Source organism: Cinclus cinclus, chromosome 24 (assembly GCF_963662255.1).
Source record: "Cinclus cinclus chromosome 24, bCinCin1.1, whole genome shotgun sequence".
NCBI classification, from domain to species: domain Eukaryota; kingdom Metazoa; phylum Chordata; class Aves; order Passeriformes; family Cinclidae; genus Cinclus; species Cinclus cinclus.
This window is the reverse complement of record NC_085069.1, coordinates 865,860-888,878: the sequence shown is the minus strand read 5'-3', so window position 1 is coordinate 888,878 and position 23,019 is coordinate 865,860. Positions and strand designations below refer to the sequence as shown.

Here is a 23,019-nt window from a genome sequence, read left to right as displayed (position 1 = left end):
AATTCTCCAGGTTTGTGGAACAAACCAACCCTCTGAAAAGCAAGGCTGGACTTGAGAATGAGATTTTATTGTCAAAACCCTTCCTATCCCTGGAAAAAGATCCCCAAGGGAAGCCAGGTGAGTCCCAATCCTCAGTACAAAGGACTGGGAGAACTCTCCTGGCAAGGGAGAGAAAGGGAAGCATTTTGGGAATTGGGGAGGAACTGGGTCCTGAGGCCATTGCAGGTCTCTTGTAGAGGTGTGGGGTTTTGCCTTTCTCTGTGTCCTTCCACCATCCCCAGGGAGGCTCCTGGCTGCATTTAGGAATCTTACCAGGAGGGACATGATTTTGTAAACCAAGGAAGGGGGAAAATATCCATCAGTGAATCCCTTCAGTTTTCCTTCAGTGCAAACAAAAACCACCAGCTGTCCTTTGGCAAAGTATTTTTGTGTCTCCTTCCCAGTTTCAGGCAGAAAAGTGGAGAACTTCCTTTCCCTTTGCCTGAAACTCTGCCCTGAAGCAGTGAGAGCTCGGTGGGGGGGGGGGGGGGGGGGGGGGGGAGGAGGTGGGAGGTGCCACCACAGGGTATAAGATCCACCAGCACTGAGCAGGCGGAGCCTCTCCTGTGGTTGTTCTCACCACCTCTGAGGGTGTTAGACCCAGAATCTCCAAAATCAGAGGGGTTGGGTCTTTCTGGGACCGCAGCCATGGAGGTGCTCCTCCAGCAGCACCACATCCCTGGAATGCTCTCCTGGTCATGCTGTGAAGTCCTGGGTAGCCAGGTTGAAGACGTTGCTCTCCATGGACCTTTGCCACTTGCCCCAGCTCCTCCTGATCTCAGCCTGGACCTGCACCAACCCCATGGGCAGTGCTGGCTCCCAGGGACACAGGCAGCACCCGAGGGAGGGGATTAGGGGGCAGGGGGTGGGGGAACAGCCCCACGTGTGGCTTTGGGGCACCCTTGGGATGTCCTTGTGCCCACTGTGGTGCCCAGGGTTGGGGTGGGGACACACACTCACCTCCCCGTTGAGGAAACAGTAGAGCAGAGCCACCAGGAAGCCCTGGGGAGGACGGGAAGAGCAATTTCCAGCCAGAGGAAGGGGCTGGACCTCTCTGTGCTCATCTTCTCCCTGCCTTTACCTCCTCCCACACCTCTGAGCCAGCACAGGGCAGAGCAAGTCAGTGTCAGGTTCTCCAGGCCCAACCCTTGTGCCCTGCCCAGGTGTTTGGGGGCACCTTCTCCCAAAAGAGGCCAAATCCCCACATCCCAGGGGCTCCTGGTGGGATCTGGGGTGGGACCATGGGGACTTTCTCTGCCCATCTCACCTGGTAGGAGCCGAGAACCAGCTCAAAGTAGAGCCGGGCGTCCACACCCACATGCTCAGGGAAGAGCGCGAACAGCACGTAGTGCACCCCGAAGAGGGGGATGAGGAGCAGCGTGGACTTGGTCAACCTCCTGTGGAGAGAGAGAGGGGTCTGGGTGCTCCCACTGCCCCAGAGACCTCCCCAAAATCTTGGTTTTAACCCCAAGTAGGTTCTCTGTGAAAGGCAGGCCTTGGAGGCTCCAAGACTGTTCTCTGTGCTCCTCCAAGGAGGGTCCCTCTGCCCTGAGACCCCAGACCCCAGGGTGGGCACAGCCCTGTCCCCTTACATGTACTGCTGCTTGTGGGTTTTGCTGAGGTCTGGACACCGGATCTTCTGTGCCAACATCCTGGTGACGTTGAGGAAGATGAGGAAGTTCACCTGTCCCGGGAAGCCATGTCTCAGGCTCTGCACAGCCCCTGGCTGGGTCCCCTGGCCATGTGGGACCCCTGCCTCTGGGGTGGGACTCTCAGGGAACACACTTACAAATATGGCCAGGAGAATGGGAGCCTTAATCACCCACCAGTACAGGCTGGAGTAGTCATCCCAGCACCTATGGGAGAGGAGAGGTGGCTCTGGCACCCACTGGCACCCATGTGGCTCAGCTGTCCCCCTGACATTTCTTCGGCCAGCCCTCTGATCCCTTTGCACTCCCCTTGCCACAGGACCCACCAGGAAACAGCAATAACATTTAAATAAAGTGTCCCAGTCTTCCCCTCCTGAGCATCCCATGCCAAAGGTTCATTTCCCAGGACTTGGACTGGGACATGTGGCTGAGGTGGCCTGGAGAAAGCCAAGGGGCAGCTGCTCTTACCCGTGGTCATCATAGTGCAGCCTGGTGAGCACCCACACCCCGACTGTGACCATGGGGACACCTGCAAGGACAGCACACAGACAAGGATGGTCCCTCCAGTGCTCTGGGAAGCTCCTGTGCCTCCTCTCTGTCCCTTGTCCCCAGAAACATGTGTCTAGCTCAGTTCCTGATGTGGCAGGAAGGTGACAACCTTCCCACCTTCTCCAGGAGGAGGAAATGGTTTCCACTGATGGTGCTGTGCCTGTGTCACCTCCTGGCCACCCCCCTGCCCCCGTGCTCTTGCATCACACCCAGGCACCTGGGATGGGTGCTCCCAGCCCCAGGTGGGTGTGGGAAGTGAGGACCTGTCCTGGATCAGGATAGGATACCATGCTTCCCCAGCAGCTCTGGGCTCTGGCAGGAGCAGGTGGGTGCCCACCAAGGCCATGCAGGAGATATTGGGGTGGGGACATGCTGGGAGCAGCTCAGGGAACCTCTGGCCAGGGGGTCTCAGATCTGACTATTCCCAGGTGATTCCTGCCCATGGATGTCCGGGATGTCCCCAGGCTCACCCCAGCCGATGAGGATGTAGCCCCAGGTGTAGCTCCTGTCGCAGGTGAAGGTGAGCAGCAGCAGTGTCTGCAGGTAGAGGCCCTCCACCAGCAGCCAGTAGAAGTTGGCCAGCACTGAGTACTGGAAGAAGGCAATGGCTGCTTTGCAGGTCACCTGCCAAGGGAGGAGTGGGACAGCTCAGGGTGAATCTGACCCTGTCCTGGGGCCACAGGGGGTTGTCACACTCCCTGTCCAACCTCTTGAGGACCCCTGTGATGACCTTTCACTGATGACCTTTTACTGCAGCCCCGGGACTCTGCCCCAGTCCTCACATCACCTGCACCAGGTTCTGCTCTGCCTGTGCCCCACAAGGAGGTGACCACAGGCTGGTTTTGTAGGACCTTTAAAAACCCTGTGGTTGTGTCCGTGGTGTTCTCAGTGTTTTATCTTCACTCAGGGTTTTTAATTGAAAACCTCCAATCTGAGCAGTACCTGGTGCTGGTGGGGCTGTGCTGAGCTTTAGCCCCACTGGGGACACCACTGGGGACACTCAGTGGCAGCTCTGAGGACAGAACTTGTTCCCTGCACAGAGGGAAATGCAGAAATGCTGAACCTCCCCAAGACCACCCACAACAGAATTTCCTCCATCTCACAGCCTCTCTCTCTCCTCTTCGCAGTGATAAATCCACTCTGGGTCCCACCAACCCCTTCCCAATGACCCTCTCCCTGCCCATTCCCAGGCTGGGATTTGGGATTTACCGTGGACATCGTGCAGTGGTCGATGGACTCATCTGAGAAGAGGACGCTGTCCTTAATGAACACAGCAGTGCCCCGCAGGATGAAGGAGGTGAAGAAGTGGATGTGGATGGAATTCCTGGTGCAGTGAAGCTTCCTGCAGGAGGGAGAGATGGGGTGGGCCCAAACAAGGGCGGAGAAGGTGCTTTGGTGTCTCTTCCCTGGCTGGAGCCCAGCCCATGGATCACTGCTGGTGATGGTCACATAGCCCTGGAAAAGCTTTCCTGATCTACAATCAGGCAGGGCAGGGTTGTGCTGTGCTTGGGGTTGCTTGGGGACATGAGAACATCCCAGAAACCTCTGGAGAACCCAGATCTGCAGCACAGGGAGATCTGCAAAACCAGAACTTGAGAGGCTACCAGGGAAGGACAATGCTGCCATTCCTCTCCCATTTTCCCAGTTTTCCTGTTGGCAAGGATGGGTCCTGGCTGCTCCAGGAGGGGACAGATGGAGGGAAGCCATCCCTGCTGGGATTTATCCTGTGTCTCTGCAGCCCATGGAGCTGGAGCAGCTCCAACTCTACCTGAAGCAGGAGAAGATGCCGATGGCCAGGAGCAGAGCTGCCAGTGATGTGGAGTAGCCACAGGTGTAGAGCACCTTCATGGTGATAAAATGGCCTCTCTGGAAGGGACAGCACCAGAGGGGTGAGGGGACATGGACTGGGAAATGCTGGACAAGCAGGGACAGCCCCTCCCCCCAAAGGATGGGATAACCCCGGGAGCACCTCTGTGGTTCTTTGCCCAGTGGGCAGTGTGGGGAAGGGGGACATGGGACATGGGACAGTTCCTAGCCCCAGTGGTCCCACGTGCCTTGGCCTCGGTGTCATTGTTGCTGCTGAGGGTCTCCAGCTGGCAGGAGCTGTGGTAGGGGGGGCTGGGGAGGCTCCAGCCCCACTCAGTGCAGTTCCTCTGGATCAGCCCTGCAGGACAAGGAGGGACCTCAGGGGAGCCTCCCTCCCCTGATGGCACCCCCAAAATGCCCAGCCTGGAATAGACAGGGACAGCAGTGTGGTACCTGAGTGGCCTGGCTGTCCCATCCCTCCAGATCCTATCGCTCCTTCTGGATCCCATGACTGCCCCTTCCCTCCCAGACCCCATCACCCCCTCCCAGATCCCATTGTTACCCCATCCCTTCTAGATCCCATCACTCCCTCTGGATCCCATCACCTCTCTGGCCCCATGCCTGGAGCTGCCAGGAAAACCTTGGGCAGGATGTGAAAACAAGCACAGATCTCTCCAGCAGAAGGGAATTGGGAATTAAAGCTGTAAAAGTGCTCATTCATCCTGTGAGGGCTCCATCGAGCCTTTCCTGCTCCTGTCCCAAAGCAAACATTTCCCAACATTTCCCAAATTACTCCTGTCTGAGGAAGCGCTTGAATGCTCCAGGTGGGACCTCTCCTTCCCAGCCCTCCAAGAGGGATGGAAACGGCTTGGGGGGCATTGGGATGATGTGTGGGAAAGGAGGGCACCGAGCAGCAAGAGGACTGTCCTGCTGTCACCAGGAGGATGAGGTGCCCAAGGGCTACAGAATGAAAGGATTTGGGTCCTGCTGTGGCAGCTCCCTGAATCTCTGCTTTTCCTGTCCCCTGCTTGGACTGCAACTTGCACCAAGGACATTTGTTTTGGAGAGGCAGGAGCTGTGGGGCAGAGGGAAGGGCTGGGGAGGCACAGGGGTCCCTGGGGGGGGGTGGGTGCATCCCATGGGATGAGCGATCCCCGCTGGATTCAGACCTTTGGACTCCTTGAAAACGTTCAGGATGTCGGGGCAGGCGACAGCTCGGGACTGGCCAAAGGGCAGGGTGGGCCAGCAACTCATCCCGTCCCACTCGGTCGGGCAGCCTGGGGAGTGAGGGGACGGTGATGACACCAGGAGAGGACATGAGGTGCCAGCACAGCCCCTGCCCCTGACCCAGGGCCGGGCCGTGCTCTGCAGGAACCGGGAGCATTCTGGCTCTGATCCTAGGATATCCTCTCCTGGCTCTGGGATCCCCTTGTAGTGCAGGACCTGGGAGTTCCTGGGGCTGCATCACACTGACCTCCTGTGAGAATACCCTGAGCTGGGATTTGCCCGTGGCTCCTTATACAACACAGATTTATACTGGACTTTTTAGACCTGGAGGCTCAGCTCAGGATGTGTTCCCAAGGACAAGAGGAAGTCATGCAAGGCTTGCTGTGAGTGATCAGCTTAAACAATTTTTGCTTCCCTATCCAGCACCGGATTCCTGTTTAAATTATTCTCTGATCTTCTTGGGAATGAGCACAGCAGACTCAGAGCCTGTGACGCAGGAGAAATTCGTGACGCAGCAGCCCAGGATGGGACAAGGACATCCTATTCCAGGCCACCTCTTGTCCCATCACAGCTCCATCATTAACCTTGCAGATCCACATTATTCACCTGGAGCCACATCCATTCCCAGCCAGCAAATGTGGAATTGGAGTGATGAGCTTCCTCATCACTTTCCTGATTTCAGCCTGGGGGTGTCAGTCCAGGCAGGGAGGGATTTTCATCCACAATGCCAAAATAGGGCTTGATTTATTCTCTGGATGATCAGGGAAGGGAGCACAGGATTGGGATCATCACTGAGAACACTCACTTCGTTTCTCGGGGTTCTGGAAGCAGGGAATCATGGAATGGTTTGGGTTGGAAGAGACATAAAAGCCCACCCAGTGCCACCCCTGCCATGGGCAGGGACACCTTCCATCATCCCAGGCTGCTCCAAGCCCAACGTCCAGCCTGGCCTGGGACACTGCCAGGGATCCAGGGGCAGCCACAGCTGCTCTGGGCACCCTGTGCCAGGGCCTTCCCACACTCCCAGGGAACAATTCCTGCCCAAGATCCCATCCATCCCTGTCCTCTGGCAGTGGGAAGCCATTCCCTGTGTCCTGTCCCTCCATCCCTTGTCCCCAGTCCCTCTCCAGCTCTCCTGGAGCCCCTTTAGGCCCTGGAAGGGGCTCTGAGCTCTTCCTGGAACTTCTCCTCTCCAGGTGAACACCCCCAGCTCTCCCAGCCTGGCTCCAAAGGAGCCTTTGGAGCATCTCCAGGGCTTCCTCTGGAATTTGTATCCCCCACAGTCCAGAAGACGCCATGGAAATGGTGCAAGGAATGGAAGAGCTCTGCCATGAGGAAAGGCTGGGAGAGCTGGGGGAGTTCGCCTGGAGAAGGGAAGAATCCAAGGAGAGCTCAGAGCTCCTTCCAGGGCTTAAAGGGGCTCCAGGAGAGCTGGAGAGGGGACTGGGACAAGGGGTGAAGGGACAGGACAGAGGGAATGGCTTCCCACTGCCAGAGGGCAGGGATTGATGGGATATTGGGGTGGAATAAGGAGATCCCAGAGCTCTCCCACCCTGTCCATGGGATCTGAGCCTGTTCTCAAGTCACTCCTCACGCTGGTGCAGGCAGGGAAAGGGATGAATGTAGCTCAGGTGGATAGGGGGAAGCAGGAACCCCAGGATTAAATCCAGATTTTAATTATGCATTCCTGCTTCTTGGGTATTTTCCTGGAGTGAGATTCCTTCCCCTTGGCTGGCACAATTCAGGTTGCAAAATGGACCTTTTCCAATCAATTTGGCTTTTCCCTGCTAAACCAAAGGATAAATGACATCTCTGCAGAGTTACTTAAGCAATTATGCACCTTCATATGCATTTATTGCTTAATTTTTCCACTGCTATGAGATGAAACCCCTGGAATGACACATTCCTAATTCTCTAGGCAACAATTTTTGCCCAGGATTTGGGCCATTCCACTTTTGGATGGAAACTGAGATGCAATTTAAAAAAAGGATGTCCAAAAGCAGCACTTGAAAATTGTTTTTTCAACCAGTTAATTTGTTTAAAATCCCAGATATGGGAAAATTGAGTTGCTCAAAAAATGTTTGGAAATAAAATTTACTGAATTAGGAAGGGGAGCAGATGTGAGATGGTGACACCACAGAGTGACCCTGGTGCTGGTGGCCACAGACCTGGCATTGGTGAATCAAAGGGGCTCTGCCAGGAGCATGGACCAATCCAGCACTGCCATATTCCATGAATCCCTCCCTGTGGGGGTGAGAAGGCTCTGGGGAAACCTCAGAGCCCTTCCAGGGCCTAAAGGGTCTCCAGGAGAGCTGCAGAGGGACTGGGACAAGGGATGGAGGGACAGGACACAGGGAATGGGTTCCCACTGCTGGAGGGCAGGGATGGATGGGATGGATGAGATATTGGGAATGAACTATTCCCTGGGAGGGTGGGGAGGGGCTGGGATAGAATCCCCAGAGCAGTGTCTGCCCCTGGATCCCTGTCAGTGTCCCAGGCCAGGCTGGACAGGGCTTGGAGCAACCTGGTGATGATGGAAGGTGTCCCTGCCCACGGCAGGGGTGACACTGGGTGGGGTTTAAGGTCCCTCCCAATCTAAACCATTCCATGATTCTCAAAATCCACCAGGACTGAGTTCCCACTGTTGTTTGTGTCCCTCAATCCTCTCTATCCCATTCCAACAGCAATTTTGGGGCCCTCCAGGGATTCTTCTTGAACTTTACCTCGGTGCTGCTCTCCATTTCCCTGGAAATCCCTGCTTTTCCACATCCATGCATACTCTGCAATCCCCTACCATGGATCACCCTCCAAGGACCCCTCAGGAATTCCCCCCCTGCTCCCAAGGGAGCTAATTCCAGGTTCGCCCTCACCTTCCTGCCCAGGGAGTGCCGGTGTCTGGCTCTCACTCTGGATCCTCTCCAGACATTCTGCTTCTCTCTTCTGGAACTGGAGGACGATGGAGCAGTCAGGATGAGTTCCTTGCACCTTGGGAGAGGGGGAAAGGGCAGCCAGGAGAATCATGGAATTGTGGAAATGGAATCATGGTGTTGGGTTGGAAGGGACCACAAAACCCATCCTGTTCTCCCCCTGCTGTGAGCACGGACACCTCCCACCATCCCAGTGGGATGTAGGCACAGCAAACCCCACATCCCCAGCTCTGGGATTTGCCAGCAGAGGTTATGGAACACTAGGGAGAATGTCCAGAGCCTAAAAATGTGAGAGTTGTGGTGGCTCAGTGTGCAGGGATTGGATTGTCTGGCAACCCCTGCTTTGGGATTTGCCTCCTTGGCTCCCAGCTGGAGAACTGGGAGGCTGAGGCTGAGCTGAGAGCAGTCCAGGACCTTTGCCTGTCCATTCCCAAACATCCATTCCCAAGTATCTGTGCCTATTCCCAAGCATGCATGGCTGTTGTCAAGCATCCATCCATGTCCATTTCCACGTATCTCTGCCCCTTCCCAAGCATCCCTGCAGCATCTGGATTCAGGGCTGTCTGGGACAGGGTCTGGGGCCAAGACCTAGGACTGGGTTGCTGATTATTTTAGGTGAGGGGCCAGAGATGTAAAAGCTGGAGAAACAGAGCGATGAGGATGGACCCATGAACTTCCCAGTACAGGGAAGTATGGGACATTGGAGCATCCCTTGGCTGAGCCCTGCCCTGCTTTGCCCTGCCCTGTCCTGGTCATACAGCCTCTCCTCAGGGTTCCTTCACCTCCTCCAGCAGATTTTGCTTCCTTTTCCTGCTGAACACAAGATTTCAAGGGAATTTCCAGCCTGGAAAAGGCATTTTGGGGATGGCCCCAGGCACAGCACCAGGAATTCTCCTGCTCCATCCTGCCAGTGATGGAGCACATGGATGGGGCAGAGGGGTTTTTCTCACCCCTTTTTATCTGCAGGGCTGATGGGTTCAGTTTGTTATTTATGGCAGCAGGGTTAGGATGCTGGAGCAGGAACAGCAAGTGTGCAGGGCTCACTTCCGAGCTCCCTGCAGGGCAGGGAATTCTGCTGTGCCTCGGTTTCTCCCCTGGAAGGGGCCATCAGTCTCTAAAACCCTCCAAGCTTCCAGTAATCCCATAGCCCAGCCTCCCTTTCCCTTTTACCCAGAGCAGCCTGACCAGTTCACTCACTCCAGCAGGCACAACCACCCCACATCCCCTCCATTCCTGCAGGGATTTGGTGCCGTTCCCATGGCTCTGGCCTGGGGTGGGGATCACCCACTGTTGTCCTTGTCCCCTGCACCCCTCAGCCATCCCAATCATTGTGCCTGTGGATGCTCCCCAAGGAGTTCAGGGCTCCTCCAAGGAGTGTAGGATGCTGGTTGATGTGGGATGGAGGATGCATTCCCTAGGAATCATCCCTGGGACTTGAACCTGTGGAACCTGAAGGGGTCCCTGAGTGCTACCCAGTCCTACGGGGTTCCAGCACCAGCCTTGTCACCACATCGTCCCCAGGAGCTCTGGGAAAGTCCCCGGGGGTCTCTCAGGGTATCCCCTGTGTCAGGAGCACAACAGATGGGGATGGGATGGGATGGGATGGGATGGGATGGGATGGGATGGGATGGGATGGGATGGGATGGGATGGGATGGGATGGGATGGGATGGCATGGCATGGCATGGCATGGGATGGCATGGCATGGGATGGCATGGGATAGACAGCCCCCACCCCGGGCAGGAGGATCCTTCACTCCTCCCGGGCCTTGGGGTAGCTGGCATGGGGGGCCACCAGTGCCCCTCACCCTCTCCTCGTTTTGTCCCCAGGGCCACTCACCTGAAGCGAGGGGAGAAGCAGCAGGAACAGCAGCGAGCGGGGCCAGGGCGGCTGCCAGGGTCCCCCAGGGACCCCCAGTGGTGTCCCGGTTCTGTCCCTGAGGGGCTGGGGACAGCCCAGCTCCTCCTTCATGACCCGGGGCTCCGGGGGTGTCCCAGCACCTTCCTGCCCTCTCCCCGCTGCCCTTGCCAGCCCTGTCCTGCGCCGTGTCTCTCAGGACCCCTCCTTGTCGCCGGTCTCGGTCCCGCCGGGTGTCCCCGGCCCCCTGCCCGTGTCCCCCCGCTGTGGCTGTCCCCGGCGCCGCTGCGTTCCGTCTCTCCGCCAGCCTGGATGTCACCGCTCCGGGATCTGGGAACCGGAGGCTCCTCCCTCCGCTCCCCCTGCCCTCCAGGGAGGGAGCTCTCCCTGCGGTTGGATGGAGCAGCTCGGGAAGGACCCCCAGGCTGGCACTGCCCCCCAGCACCCCCCAGCCGGGCCCAGGGGGTGCAGAGCGGGGACACCGAGCCCTTCCCGGCTCCTTGGGTGCCGCCGGGCTGGAGAAACGCTGTGGGAAGGGAAGGGATGGGATGGGATGGGATGGGATGGGATGGGATGGGATGGGATGGGATGGGATGGGATGGGATGGGATGGGATGGGATGGGATGGGGTGGGATGGGGTGGGATGGGATGGGATGGGATGGGATGGGATGGGATGGGATGGGATGGGATGGGATGGGGTGGGATGGGGTGGGATGGGATGGGATGGGATGGGATGGGGTGCGGGGTGTCGAGGTCACACCCGTGCCCATGGCGGGGACAGGGGCGCTCCCTCCAGTCCTGCCTCAGTCTGGCTCTGCTGTCCCAGCCCTGTCCTCTGGCCCCATCCTGCCTCTCCTCCCTGGGACACCACCGAACCCCTCCCAAATATTCCCCCTTGCCCAGAAAGTGCCGGGATGGGCTCTGGATGTGTGACAGCCCCACCCCCTCTGCAAATTGACCCCAGCTCTGCCCAGCCCTGGGTCTGGGGTCGCGATTTTGATGTTTTGGTGTGTGCCGGATGTTGTCACCTCGGTGCCAGAGCAAGGAAGGTTTTGGGGAACGCCAGGAACAACCTGGGATGTAAACAGAGCAGGGAACACTTGGAGCTGCATTCCTGTATCTTCCCCAAGGAAGGGGCTGCCCTTGGATCCAGATCCCCAAGCATCACTTAGGCTCTTCGTATAGGAAAAAAAAAATATGTATCTGTAAATACAGAAATATGTATAAAATCTATATAAATATGTATTGTACGCATGTAAAATAAATGTGTTTATATAATTCTCCCTGCTGGGAAGCCCCAGGCCCCTCAACAAGGGGAATCTTGACTCAAACGCCACCATTTTAATTATTTTAACAATGGGACCCCCAATTCTGGGGAGACTTTAGGGGCCCCATCCCCAGTTTTGGGGAGATTATGAGGGAATTTCTCTGGTTCCCAACCCAATTTTTGGGGAAAACTTTACAGATCTCTGGGGTTCCCACCCAAACTTTTGTGGAGAGTTTAGGGGTCCCATCCCCAGTGTTGGGGGGAGTCTCTGTGGGTCCCATCCCAAATTCTGGGAAGCCTTTTGGGGGGTTATGGGCGTTCCATCCCCAATATTAGGGGAGATGTTTAGGGGTCCCATTCCCATTTTTTGGGGAGTCTCTGGGGGTCCCATCCACAATTTTGGAGGGATCTCATTAAGAAACTCTTTGTAAATGAGATCACCCTAAAAAAACGGGGATGAAAGAACTGGGTCCGCAATAATTCCGAGCCCTCGTTTGCCGTAATGAAGAGGCAAAGGCTGAGCCCGGGGTTATGTTGACACCAAAGCTGCCGAGGCCGAGCCAGGCTCATTAGCATCTGAAATGGAACCACCCAAATTAATAATTTAATTTTCCAGCAGCCGATAAACACTTGGGACAGAGCCTAAAGCCCGAATTAAACCGTCCCGGCTGGAAGAACCCTGCGCCCACCTTGGCACCACCCCCGTGGGATGCTCTGGGGGCTGGGGGTGCCCCAGGTGTCCCCACAAAGCCAATTTGGTGCCATCTCCTGGCAAACTGGCTGCGTGCTTTGTCCCCAGGCTGGGCTGCTTGGAAAGCCAGAGGAGATCGGGGAAGCATCGCTATGGAATGGGAACCCCTCTCCCCTTTCCCAGGAGGGAGAGCCCCGGGGGTCTTTCGGGTGATTCCCAAGCCACACATTCCCGAGCTGCTCCCGATCTTCCTCCAGCGAGGAGGAGCTGGCACAGGCGATGGTGGCCTGACCTCCTTCCCGCTGCGGGGTGACCTGCCCAGACCTGCTGGCCTTGGGCCATTGTCCCCTTCGGCAGGGGCAAGAGGCAAAGAAATGAGGACAAACTCTCTGGATTGCAAATCCTGGACCCAAACGCAGCCCGGTCTGGGGTCCCGCGGGGGGTCCCGGATGGGGTGGCGGTGCCCACTCATGTGGCAGTGACAGTGGCAGCGGTGACAGGTGGAGGGGACAGGACGAGACAGGAGAATTTACCTCGGGCACACGGCTCTGCGGTGGCAGCACGGCCCTGGTGGCAGGGAAAGGCGATTGTGTCCCCGCCGACGCCCCAGTGAATGTCCCCAGAGGCTGCCCCGGAGCCGCGGGCGTTCCCAGCCATCCCGCCGGGAATTCGGGATGATTCAGCCGATTCCAAAGCAAAGGAAGTCACTGACAGGACTCTTCCTGCAGGTGACAGACGCTCATTTAGGGATGGAGCCAGGTGGGGTCCCTGCCCCGCCCCAGCTGCCTCTTCCTGGATTTTGGGCTCTGTGGAAGGAAACAAGCCTGGGAAGGGAAAGTAGGAGGAATAGGAGTCCACGATAGCTGGGTGACAACTTGGGGACGATGAAGATCAAAGCACTGGCACCGTGAGATCTCCTGGAAAGGGAAAGGGGATATTTTGTAGTTATCGTTCAAAATGAGGAGCTTAAACCCATTCACAGTTCTGGACACAGAGAGCGTCCCCAGAGGTGTGTCCTGAGTGCCTGGATGTGACAGCGTGATGCTGGGCAGCCCAGGGGACAGCAGCTCCCACAGTGCCACCCCAGAGCTTGGGTTTGTTCCCGTGTGCAGTGACATATTGCTCTGGGACTGGTTTTTTTGAGCCCTTGGAGACAGCAGGAGCTGGGGGGGATGTGTTGCCTCAGCAGTGTTTTCTTCATCTCCCCTGAGTCTTGGGCAAGGCTGCTGATCCTGCTGGGATTTCCTCACTTTGGGATTCTCTTTGGCTCTGCTTGGTCTCCCAGGAAGTGGCACAAGAGATGTGCTGTCACCTCCAGGGCAGCTCAGGGCTCGATTCCTCCCCTTCCCTGTGCTCCCGGTCTGACCTGCCACCATCCCCTGCCTGCCTCTGCTCTGTTATTTTGCCAGAGTTAGTTGATGCCCCACAGAAAGGGGCTGGATCCCACTGATCCCATTCCAGGAGCTGGAGCAGCAACCACACGGCCCAAGGGGTGGCAGAAGGTCCCTGTCACTCCTGCTCCCCAGGGACTGACCCTATTCCAAGGCCCTGGTCCTCAAAAGCAAAATTCCTGATCCAAAGCACAGCTCCTATGACTCATCCTGTGCCTGAGCAGGGATAGAGCTGAGATCCTGGCCCTGGGCTGGGTATAGGGGAGAGTTTTTGAGGATTTCCAGAAGAAATCCCAGAGCTTCTGTAAGAGAGGGGCTCCAGAGCGGGATCCATCCCCATCAGAGCTGGAGAATCTTCTGATCTCTCCTGGGTTTTCCCAGTGGATGTTTTTATGTGTCCCCACCAAGGTGGGAACACAAAGCAGTCCAGGGCTGTCACCTCTCCCAGAATTGGTAAGCCACATGAGGGGGGTCAGCAGAGGTGGCACCTCCAGATGGGGCATCATTCCTACTTAGGGAAGTGTCCTGAGGACAGCACAGCCACAGCTTCCTTTGTCCCCATCCCACCTGCCTCGACATTGGCCCTTCCCTGTGCCCAGGCTCTGCTTTCCTGGCCAGTTCCCCTCCTGCCACTCAGGCCCCTCTGGCCATGGATCCTCCTGTTCCTCCAAAGGGCCAAGAATACTCCTGTCCTGGGACTGACCCCACCCTGACCTGCAGCCCTAATTCCATGACCCTGAGCTTTGAAGAGGTTTAGGAGATCAGCTGATGGGATGTTCTGGGGGAACTGAAAAGGGACAGGGGACAGGGGACAGGGGACAGGGGACAGTCTGGAGCCAGTCACAGCCCAGAGCTGAGCCTGGCCTGAGCCCTGCCCTGCTGCACAACACACTTGTGCTTGCTTTGGCTCAAGAAAACTTCCCAAATTTTCTCTTCTCTTCTCTTCTCTTCTCTTCTCTTCTCTTCTCTTCTCTTCTCTTCTCTTCTCTTCTCTTCTCTTCTCTTCTCTTCTCTTCTCTTCTCTTCTCTTCTCTCTTTTCTTTTCTTTTCTTTTCTTTTCTTTTCTTTTCTTTTCTTTTCTTTTCTTTTCTTTTCTTTTCTTTTCTTTTCTTTTCTTTTCTTTTCTTTTCTTTTCTTTTCTTTTCTTTTCTTTTCTTTTCTTCTCCCCTCTCCTCTCTCAATAATGACACCCCCCCCCCCCCCCCCCGAGGGGCCCAGGCTCCCTTGGGGGAATGAGGACATTCTGAGCAGGTCCCTGTCGCCCTTCATGTTCAACCCCTGGCACGAGGCTCCCTTAGGCTCCTCACCCTCACCCCGCTGCTTAAATCCCTCCTAAGGGGAGGTAAGATCGGGATCAGCCCAGTCAGGCTTTGCCAAACGGGCAGGAAGCAGCACAGTAATTAAATGGGCAAATAATAGGTATTTAGAATTATAACAAAAGGCAGAAAAGCAATCCAGAGGGGGTTGGAAAAATTAGGAACACAGAGAAAAATCCAATCAAGCAGAAGATAGCCCGGACTGGAGCCAAGGGCTGGGGGTTGAGGCAACCAGGCTCAGAGCCCGGGGGGAGGATTTGGGGAGGTCTCCGGTGCCTTTCTGGGGCAGAACGAGGGTTTTGGGAGAGAACTGTTCCCGAGAGGAGCTGGCCACGGGCTGAAACCCTGGGAAGGGTTCCCAGCTCTGCGATGGGGCACGGCAGATCTGGGATGTGATATCCATGGAATTCTCCCAGAGGAGTGGCCTGGGAAGTGCGGCTGGAGGCCTGGGGGAAGGTGCCTGAGGCTGGGGGCTGGGATCGGTTGGGGTCTCCTCGGGCACAGGGTGGTTTCTTGATGGAATTCAACGTTTCGTGCAGACTCCCCATTCCCAGGTTTTCCTGGGATGAGCAGGGACACACTGAGCCCTCTGCTAGGGGGAAAGCAGGAGCTGCGTGTGCTCTGTTGGGCACAAATCCCCTTGGGAATATCCTGGGAAGGACCCGTAGCAGAGGTCTCTGGAGCTCCCATCCCAAATACTGGGGAGATTTTTTGAGGGGCGGGGGGGTTCTGTGGTACCCACTCTCAAATTTGGGAAGACTTTTGGGGGTCTCTAGGATATCTATCAAAATTTTAGGGATACATTTGGTTCCCATTCCAGTTTTGGGGAGATTTTGAGGAGGGTTCTGGGGGGGGGGGGACAGTTTCTGAGGGACTCATCCCAAATTTTGGGAAGGCTTCAGCAGCAGTCTGCAGCCAGGCTCTGCTGTCAGCACTTCCTGCTCATTCCCAGGTTTCCATGGGGAATGCAGCTGTTGGTCACTGCATCCATGGGGACACAGCCCCGTGGGACCTGGCACGGTGACATGGACATCCTGGGGACCCCAGGGTGGTGACATTCTGGGGACAAACCCTCATGTGAGGGCTGTGAGGCTGTGACATCCCAGGGAGCAGCCCTGGGGTAGCACTGGGCCTGAGTGATATCCCAGGGACCATCCCCAGTTTTGGGGAGACTTTTGAGTGTCCCAACCCATATTTTGGGGAAATCTCTGGGGGTCCCATTCCCAACAGTGGGGAGATTTTAGGGGTCCCATCCCAAATTTTGAGGAGACTTTAGGGTGTTTCTAGGAGTCCCATCCTCCAGTATTAGGTGAGATGTTTAAGGATCCCATCCCAATTTTTACAGGGATCTCTGGGGGTCCCATCCCAAATTTTGGGTAGACTTTGGGTGTCCCACCCCCAGTTCTGGGGAGATTTTGAGGAGGTTTCTGTGGTTCCCAAGCCAAATTCTAGCTGAGAATTTTGGAGATCTCTGGGGTTGCCACCCAGATTATAGGGAGGACTCTGGGGGTCCCATCCCCAGTTCTGGGGAGACTTCATTAATCCAATGTCCCTCCCATTCCCTAATGAAGCTCAGGTCCCGTGAACTGTTCCTCCTTTCACCACGACACGCGGGTAGGGAACACAGCCCAGCCTCGTGGGGACACACAAACACCCCAGCCCAGTACCCCAGGACCTTTCCCGGGGATTTCCTGCTGGGAAAACCAGCTCGGGGACATTCCTGGCACAGCCGAGCCTCCCTCCGGGCAGGGTTTGTTTCCTCGGGAGCCCCGGAGACGATCCCGGCTTCTGCCGCAGCTCCGCTCCCCTCGCACCCGAGCCATGGAGCGGGAAGCGCCCGGGGAACCCCGCGGGCTCTGGGGGAACCCCCCAGCAGGGACCTTCCTTGTCCCACGCAGGGTGAGCCCCGGAGGGTTCTGCCTCTGGATTTAGGGGATTAGAGTGGAGATGGGATGGGGCGGGAGGAGAGAGGGGTTTGGGTGGGTCCCGGCGGTTTTGCAAACGCTTCCCGGCACCTTGCAGACCCCGAAAGGCCATCCCTGCACAGGGACGTGTCCCCCGAGTTGGGGACTCTCCAGGGCTGGAAGTCACTCAGGATGGGGGGAAAACCAGGGGAGAGCGTCCACTCCCTTCTCCAGGGCTCCCGTCCTGCTTCCCCCGGGCCAGCGGCTCCTCCTAACACCACCCCTGTCCCTTCTCCTCCCCGCCACCATCACTGTCCTCCCTCCCGCCTGCCACCAGCCGTGTCCCCTCTGTCCCCTCCTGCCCCGCTGCCAGGACGCTGAATTAACCCGGCAATGCGCAATTCCGGCCTTTTCCTTCCCCTCCTGCCTTGCAGCTCCGCGCCGTGGGATCGCCTCCCGAATCCGTCCCGGTGTCCCGGCCGCCGGTGCTGATCCTGCAGCAGCTCCCGGGGCTCGGGGCCGCCCCCCCGGCACCGCCGCCCGTGCGGGGAGGTGCGTGCGGCCAGAGCCGCGGGAGGCAGCGCTAAACCCGGCTTGACTTCAGCCGCTCCTCTTTCCCAGCCTCTTCCAGAGTGAGAGGCAGCGGGGCTGAGCCAGACTCAGGAATGTCCATCCCGTTCTTGGATGGATGTTCGGCCCCGCGGGATGCGATTTTTGCGGGTTTTACCAAGTCTGGGCTCCAAGATGATCCCGGGGAACAATTTGGGGCTGTTAGGGTTTTTTTTAATTCACAAGTTTTTGTTCTTCAAAACTCCATTTCCTGCGGGCATCCCCTGGGAAAGCCAGGATGCCATGGGCTCCTTGGAATTGCGAAGTGAGATAGAGTGGGATTGGAACCCTGGGCTGTGCCACTGTCCAGAGGAATCTGGACAATCTTGTGCCCCCAGGCTGCAGCAATCCAGGATGGGTGGGGGGGCTGGCAGCAGGGCCAGGGGGCTGTGGTCACCAGGGACAGGAAGGACAAGGGGCTGTGGTCACCAGGGACACGGGCAAAGTCACCCTGTGCTGCTGGGAGGGGGATCCAGAGAGGAAAAGGTATGCTGAAAATCAGTGTGGAAACAAAAGAGAGCCAGCCTGAGCCCCATGGGATGGGTGGGATGCATTCAGAGCTTCCAACTCTGTCCCAGGCCTGGTTCAGTTCTTTGCTGCTGGGGTGCTCCCTGCCCCTGGATCCGGCTCTGCAGAGCCCCAGGATGTGCTGGGATACTCCTGGCTGGAGAGACAGACACCTCCTGGTGTCTTGGGAGCCCAGCCTGGCAGCTCTGGAGCCTTTGGGGATCTGACACATGGACCACTCACACTGGGTGGTCCAAACCCATTTTTACTCCAAGTCATGGAACCTGGGTATCCCAGAATGGCTTTTACTGGAAGGGACATTAAGGATTGCCCACTGCCACCCCTGCCATAGGCAGGGACATCTTCCACTGTCCCAGGCTGCTCCAAGCTCTGTCCAACCTGGCCTTGAACACTTCCAGGGATCCAGGGGCAGCCACAGCTGCTCTGGGTGGATGAAGCCAGCAGGTTCTCAGGGGAATCCGTCAGGTTTATGGGAATTTTTCGTGGGAATTTCACACCTGCAGAAAATGGGGATTTTTTTGGGGGGATGTAGAGCTAGATTTGGGGCTTTCTCTGTATGGATTGGCCTCAGCTGCAAGCCCTAGTGTGGCAATCCAGCCAAGGGAACAGGAACACTGCCCTGAGCCCAGCTCCTTGTATGGAGCCAGGCAGGGGCTGAGGAGGTACTGAGAATCCCCACCCTGCCCCTCACCTGAATCCAGCTCCCAGGAGTGGGGATTGGGATCCTGGGATCACCCCCATGGTGCAGCCCCAGCTCCTGCCCCTTGGGGGGCTCTGAGCCCCTGTGCACAGAGCAGAGCTGACTCTGGCATTCTCTGGCCACCCCAAGGACACTGCCTCTGCCAGCTGCTGCCAGGGCAGGTGCTGCCCAAGTTTCTGAGTACTTCCAGAGTTGGAGAAATTCTCCCCAGAATGGGTGGAAAATCTGATGCCTCCAGCCACAGTAATCACCCCTTGTGAGCCAACCCAGATGCTTGGTTGCATTTGCAAGGAAGAAAAGGCTCAAATATGGCAATTTTCAAGTTTTATCCAAGCAAAATAATTTTTAAACATCACATGGGGCTTCCAAACCAGGGTGGGGGAAGTCTGGCTTTGCTCACACTGCTTGGGAACAGGGAGGAGCCTTGGGGCCGCCCCATCCCAGGCACTCATCCCAGGCTGTGCTCCTCCTGCCCTCCATCTGCTCCCTCGCTGGCACAGAATTTCCAATTCTTTGGCAGATTTGATGGAGTTGATGCTGATTCAAACCTCCCAAATGCACCAGCTGCTGATGCACGGCCTGGCCATGGCAGCTCTGATGCCCCTCGGTGTGAGGCCAGCCCTAGCCCCCCCCCAGGTGAGGCTCAGGGGGGGTGGGTGGGCAAAGGGACCAAAGAGGGGGCAGAGGGACCTTCCCAGGGGTGTTCAGGAGAGCGGGATCCCCACATCCCGCTTTGGGACCCTCTGGGTGCAGCACTTGGGTGGTCCCAGCCCAGCTCAGAGCAGCCCTTTGGGGTTTTGCTGCTCTCTGTGGGAGTTTGAACCCCAGCTCCCTGACAGCTCAGACAGCATCCAGGCCCTTGGGCAAAGGTTTAGCCCAGCAGGGAGGAGCCATGACCCGCTGGAAGCATAGCCCAGTCAGGCAGGAAGGCTCTGCAGGGGCTGCCATTTAAAAATCCATCTCGAAACAAAACCATATGAAACATTTCATCTCCTTGTGGGGAACAATGCTGCTTTTGGGGCAGGGCTGGGCTGTGGCAGCTGCTGAGCCCGCTGCCAGCTGGCACCTCCTGACACTCACCCCCTGCCCTCTCAGTGCCACCAGTGCAGGGCTGGCCAGGACTGGACCCTACCTGCTCAAACGGGTCTCAGATAGATCAAAGGGCCTCTTCCCACGGGGTTTTGGTCCCATCTGTGGGACTGCACCCCCCTGTGTCCCCAGCAGCTAAGTTCCCACGCTGCTGCCCCGGGGCTGTGTGTGACAGAGCCCACCCAGCGGGAGCAGCCGGGTGCTCTCCATGGGAAGCCGGCCCTTCGGGAGCCCCGGAGCCCGGCACAGCCCTGCCCCTGTCTCTCCCCGCAGGCGCTGGCGGGGCCTTCGCAGGGCGAGGAGGAGGAGGAGGCCGTGGTTTTCCACCATCATTACATGCCCTGGCCCGCGCCCGGCCCAGTCCCCGTGCGGTTCCTGCGCTCCTCACCGGGGGATGAAGGGTGAGTGCCGGGACTGGAGCTCGGTGCCACCTCGGTGTGATAGCACCTCGTGTGACAGCTCCTCCAGCCGCAGCCGGGCCTCGAGGGACGCCTCCAATCCACCACTTACCTGTCCTCGTTCCTGTCCCGCAGAGCTGTGCCCCCCCCGCCGCCCCCCAGTGCCACCGGGACTGTGGGACCCGGAGTTCCCCCGGCAGCGGGTAAGGACACCCGGGGACATTGTCCCCATTGCTCCCACAGGGACAGCTTTCCCTCGAGCTTCCGTCACGGCAGGGTGAGCCTCCCTGCTCCCTGTGTCCGTCCAGGGCTAAGTCCCTGTCCCTGCCCTTGTCCCCGCAGAGTTCTACAGCGTGGAGCGGGGGCTGTGAGCTCTGTCCCCCGAAAATCCCGAAGATCCTGCATGGATGCTCCACGATTCCCAGCCTCGTTTTGGGGTGGTTTCCCCACTGCGGCTCCCCCGGGGCAGGGTGTCACAGCCCTGTCACCAGCCCCAGTGACACCCCGAGCCTAGCCAGGGTGGCACAGGCTGTGCTGTGTCCCCTGGTGGGGACAGGGGGATGTCCCCAGCCCAGGTGGTCCCAGCCTTCAGTAGTCGGTCCAGCTCTCTATGCAGCATTGCCTGTAATTAATTTGCTTTGTTCAGAGAGCACCCTGCTGTCGCTAATTAAGCTTCTGTAATTACATGGGCTAGTAGCTTCGTGCCTGAGTGCAGGGGCTCCCTCGGGTGTGGGGGAATCAGTGCCTGGGGGAGCTGGGGTGGTCGGGGGGTGATGGGGGTGTCTGTCAGAGCCTGCGGGTGCTGCTGGGGGGTTCTGTCAGTGCTTGGGGGGTGCTGAGAGGAGTCCTGGGGGGTCTGTCAGAGCCTGTGGGGGTGAGGGGATGCTGGGGCTGGTGCTGCAAGCTCCAGAGTGGGATCTCCTGGCTGAGCACAGGCAGAGCTGGATCTTGGTGGGGATGTGGCTATGTGGCTGGGAGAGCAGCCTGAAAAAGGGAGATCATGGAGTTTCCCAGCATTTAGTGACCCATCTGCTCCCCAGGAAGCAGAAGGAAATGGGGAGTGAAGGCTTTTGGGTGCTGGGAGCTGTCCCCTGCCCATGCCCATGCCCCTCCTCAACTCCACAGAGGGGTGCCAGCCCTGCTGTGCCCTAGGGGGTTCCAGGCTTTTCCCTGCCAGAGCTCCTGACAGGAGACCACAGGGCTGGTGGTCTGGAGCTCTGAGGATGCAGAAAGGCACCTTAAACCCCCTCCTTGGACTGCCCTGCCTCTCCTTTCCTCCAGTGGAAGGCAGGATTTACCTTCCTTGTGCTCTGGAATGGGCAGATCTTCCCCAGCCTGGCTCCTGGAGAAGCTCCCAAATGTGGAGCAGGAGGACCAGGTTGGATTCCAGTAGAAAGTTCCAAGTCCCTCCAGCTCCTCCAGATGGGAGGGACTGAAGGAGGCATCCAAAAGCAGAGTTGGGTTTGATGGGAGACCAGGCTGGTGCCCAAAGGCTCCCACATGGACACAGAACGGGAAGGAGGAGGTGAGGAGTTGGCTGGAGTGGGCTGGGCAGGAAGGGTGGGCTCGAGATTTGAGCCAATCTTTGTTTTAATATGAGAATAATGAGAGGAATGGGAGGGTGAAGCAATGGGCATTGCAACACCCCTGGTGGACGTAACGCCGTGTTACTGGCCAAACTGGGGCACCCTCCAACATGGCCAGAGCCTGGGGACATCTCTGTCACCTCCAGGGGACAGGGGAAGGTGTGGGTGGAAGGGCATCCTGGGCACAGCAGGGACAGAGATGTGCTGGGTGCAGGTCAGCAGGTCCTGCCAGGTGAGGTGCAGGAGGGCTGGGATGGTCCCAGCAGATGTGCCACCTTCCAGGAGTGGCCTGGGGGGAGTGGGAGAGACCCCCAGAGAACCTGCTGGGGTTATTATGGGGAGGCACAAGGGGATCTCACTGCTCCCAGCTCCTGACCTGGGGTCAGGTCTGACTCGATGGCTCAGGGCAGCAGCACAGGGATGTCTGTCCTTTGCCCATCCCTGGAGGTGTCTCAGGCTGGGTTGGATGGGCTCAGAGCCACCTGGGATAGTGGGAGGTGTCCCTGCCCATGGCAGGGGATGCCACTGGTTTTGAGGTCCTTCCCCCACAAACTATCCTGGAATTCTGTGACTCCCTGATTTGGGCTGTGGACCAGCAGGGCTGGGAGATGCTGCTGGGGCCTGACACTGGCCCAGTGTCCCAGCTGTGACGAAGACTTGGTTCCAGGAGTTTCCAGGGGACTGGCCTGGATCCTGTGTGCCCGGTGCAAGGCACCAGAGCAGGAGGAGATGTTAATTACAGCCTGTGCTAATTGCACTCATGAAAACACCTCATGCAACACAGCCCCTGGCTGCCAACTGGGCCAAGGGCTGACATCTCCTGCAGCCTGGGCTGGCAGTGGGGGGGGGGGGCAAACCTCAGCCCCCCAGGCACTGTGGGGGACCCTGGGGACAGATGCTGAGCCTTGGGAGGGGACGGGCAAAGGAGCTCCTGCTGCCCAAACTGGGCAGGGAGGGGGAGCATGGGTGCCACGTTCCTGCTGTCATTCCAGGTGGGAGATGTCTTCCAATAATCTGATGCTCTGCAGGGTGAGGTTTGGGTGCCTCAGGTGACTGTGACAACCTGGCTGGGGTGATGGCCATGGACCAGGAGCAGCTCCTGCTGTCCCCTCCAGCTGAGACTCCCTTTCCCAGGACTGGCTTCCCCATGGCCAGGAGAGATTCCCAGGACAGGGACACTTTTGTGAGCAGCAGATCTGAACTGGAGTCACTGCAATGGCTTTAATAGCCCAGGAGGGCCCTGTCAGAGGTGACATCTTGAGTGACTCAGGGTCCCTGTGTGACTCACGGCCACTCTCCACCCTTGGGTGGGTGTCCTGCTTCCACCTTAGCCACTCCATCCCCAGGGATGAGATCCACACCGAGCCTTCCCCTGGGCCAGCCCCAGCCACCCACGCAGGATCTCCTGATTCACCTGCCACGCTTCTGGCAGCCCTGGCCACTCACCCGGATCCTGTCCTGGCCGTGGGCTGAGCTCGGGGCAGAACC

General features: G+C 57.9%; 1 protein-coding gene across 1 annotated transcript; it reads right to left on the bottom strand.

Moving 5' to 3' along the window:
• Positions 1-735: 735 nt before the first annotated feature.
• Positions 736-10,166, bottom strand: LOC134053415 (vasoactive intestinal polypeptide receptor 1-like). The gene is made up of 13 exons (XM_062508437.1): positions 10,035-10,166; positions 8,141-8,255; positions 5,213-5,320; positions 4,292-4,401; positions 4,006-4,103; positions 3,447-3,579; positions 2,708-2,861; positions 2,157-2,217; positions 1,829-1,895; positions 1,632-1,723; positions 1,307-1,436; positions 1,000-1,041; positions 736-828 (listed from the first exon to the last, which is right to left on the bottom strand). Exons 1-13 carry the CDS (start codon positions 10,164-10,166, stop codon positions 736-738), a joined length of 1,335 nt encoding a protein of 444 aa, XP_062364421.1.
• Positions 10,167-23,019: the final 12,853 nt, after the last annotated feature.

Bases quoted from the DNA above. Each gene is read 5' to 3' on its own strand.
- LOC134053415 (XM_062508437.1), bottom strand. From the start codon at position 10,166: ATGAAGGAGGAGCTGGGCTGTCCCCAGCCCCTCAGGGACAGAACCGGG. The intron at 5,321-8,140 runs GTGAGGGCGAAC...CTCACTCCCCAG, and splicing joins GGCACTCCCTGGGCAGGAAG to GCTGCCCGACCGAGTGGGAC. The intron at 2,862-3,446 runs GTAAATCCCAAA...CTCCCTTGGCAG, and splicing joins ACCACTGCACGATGTCCACG to GTGACCTGCAAAGCAGCCAT.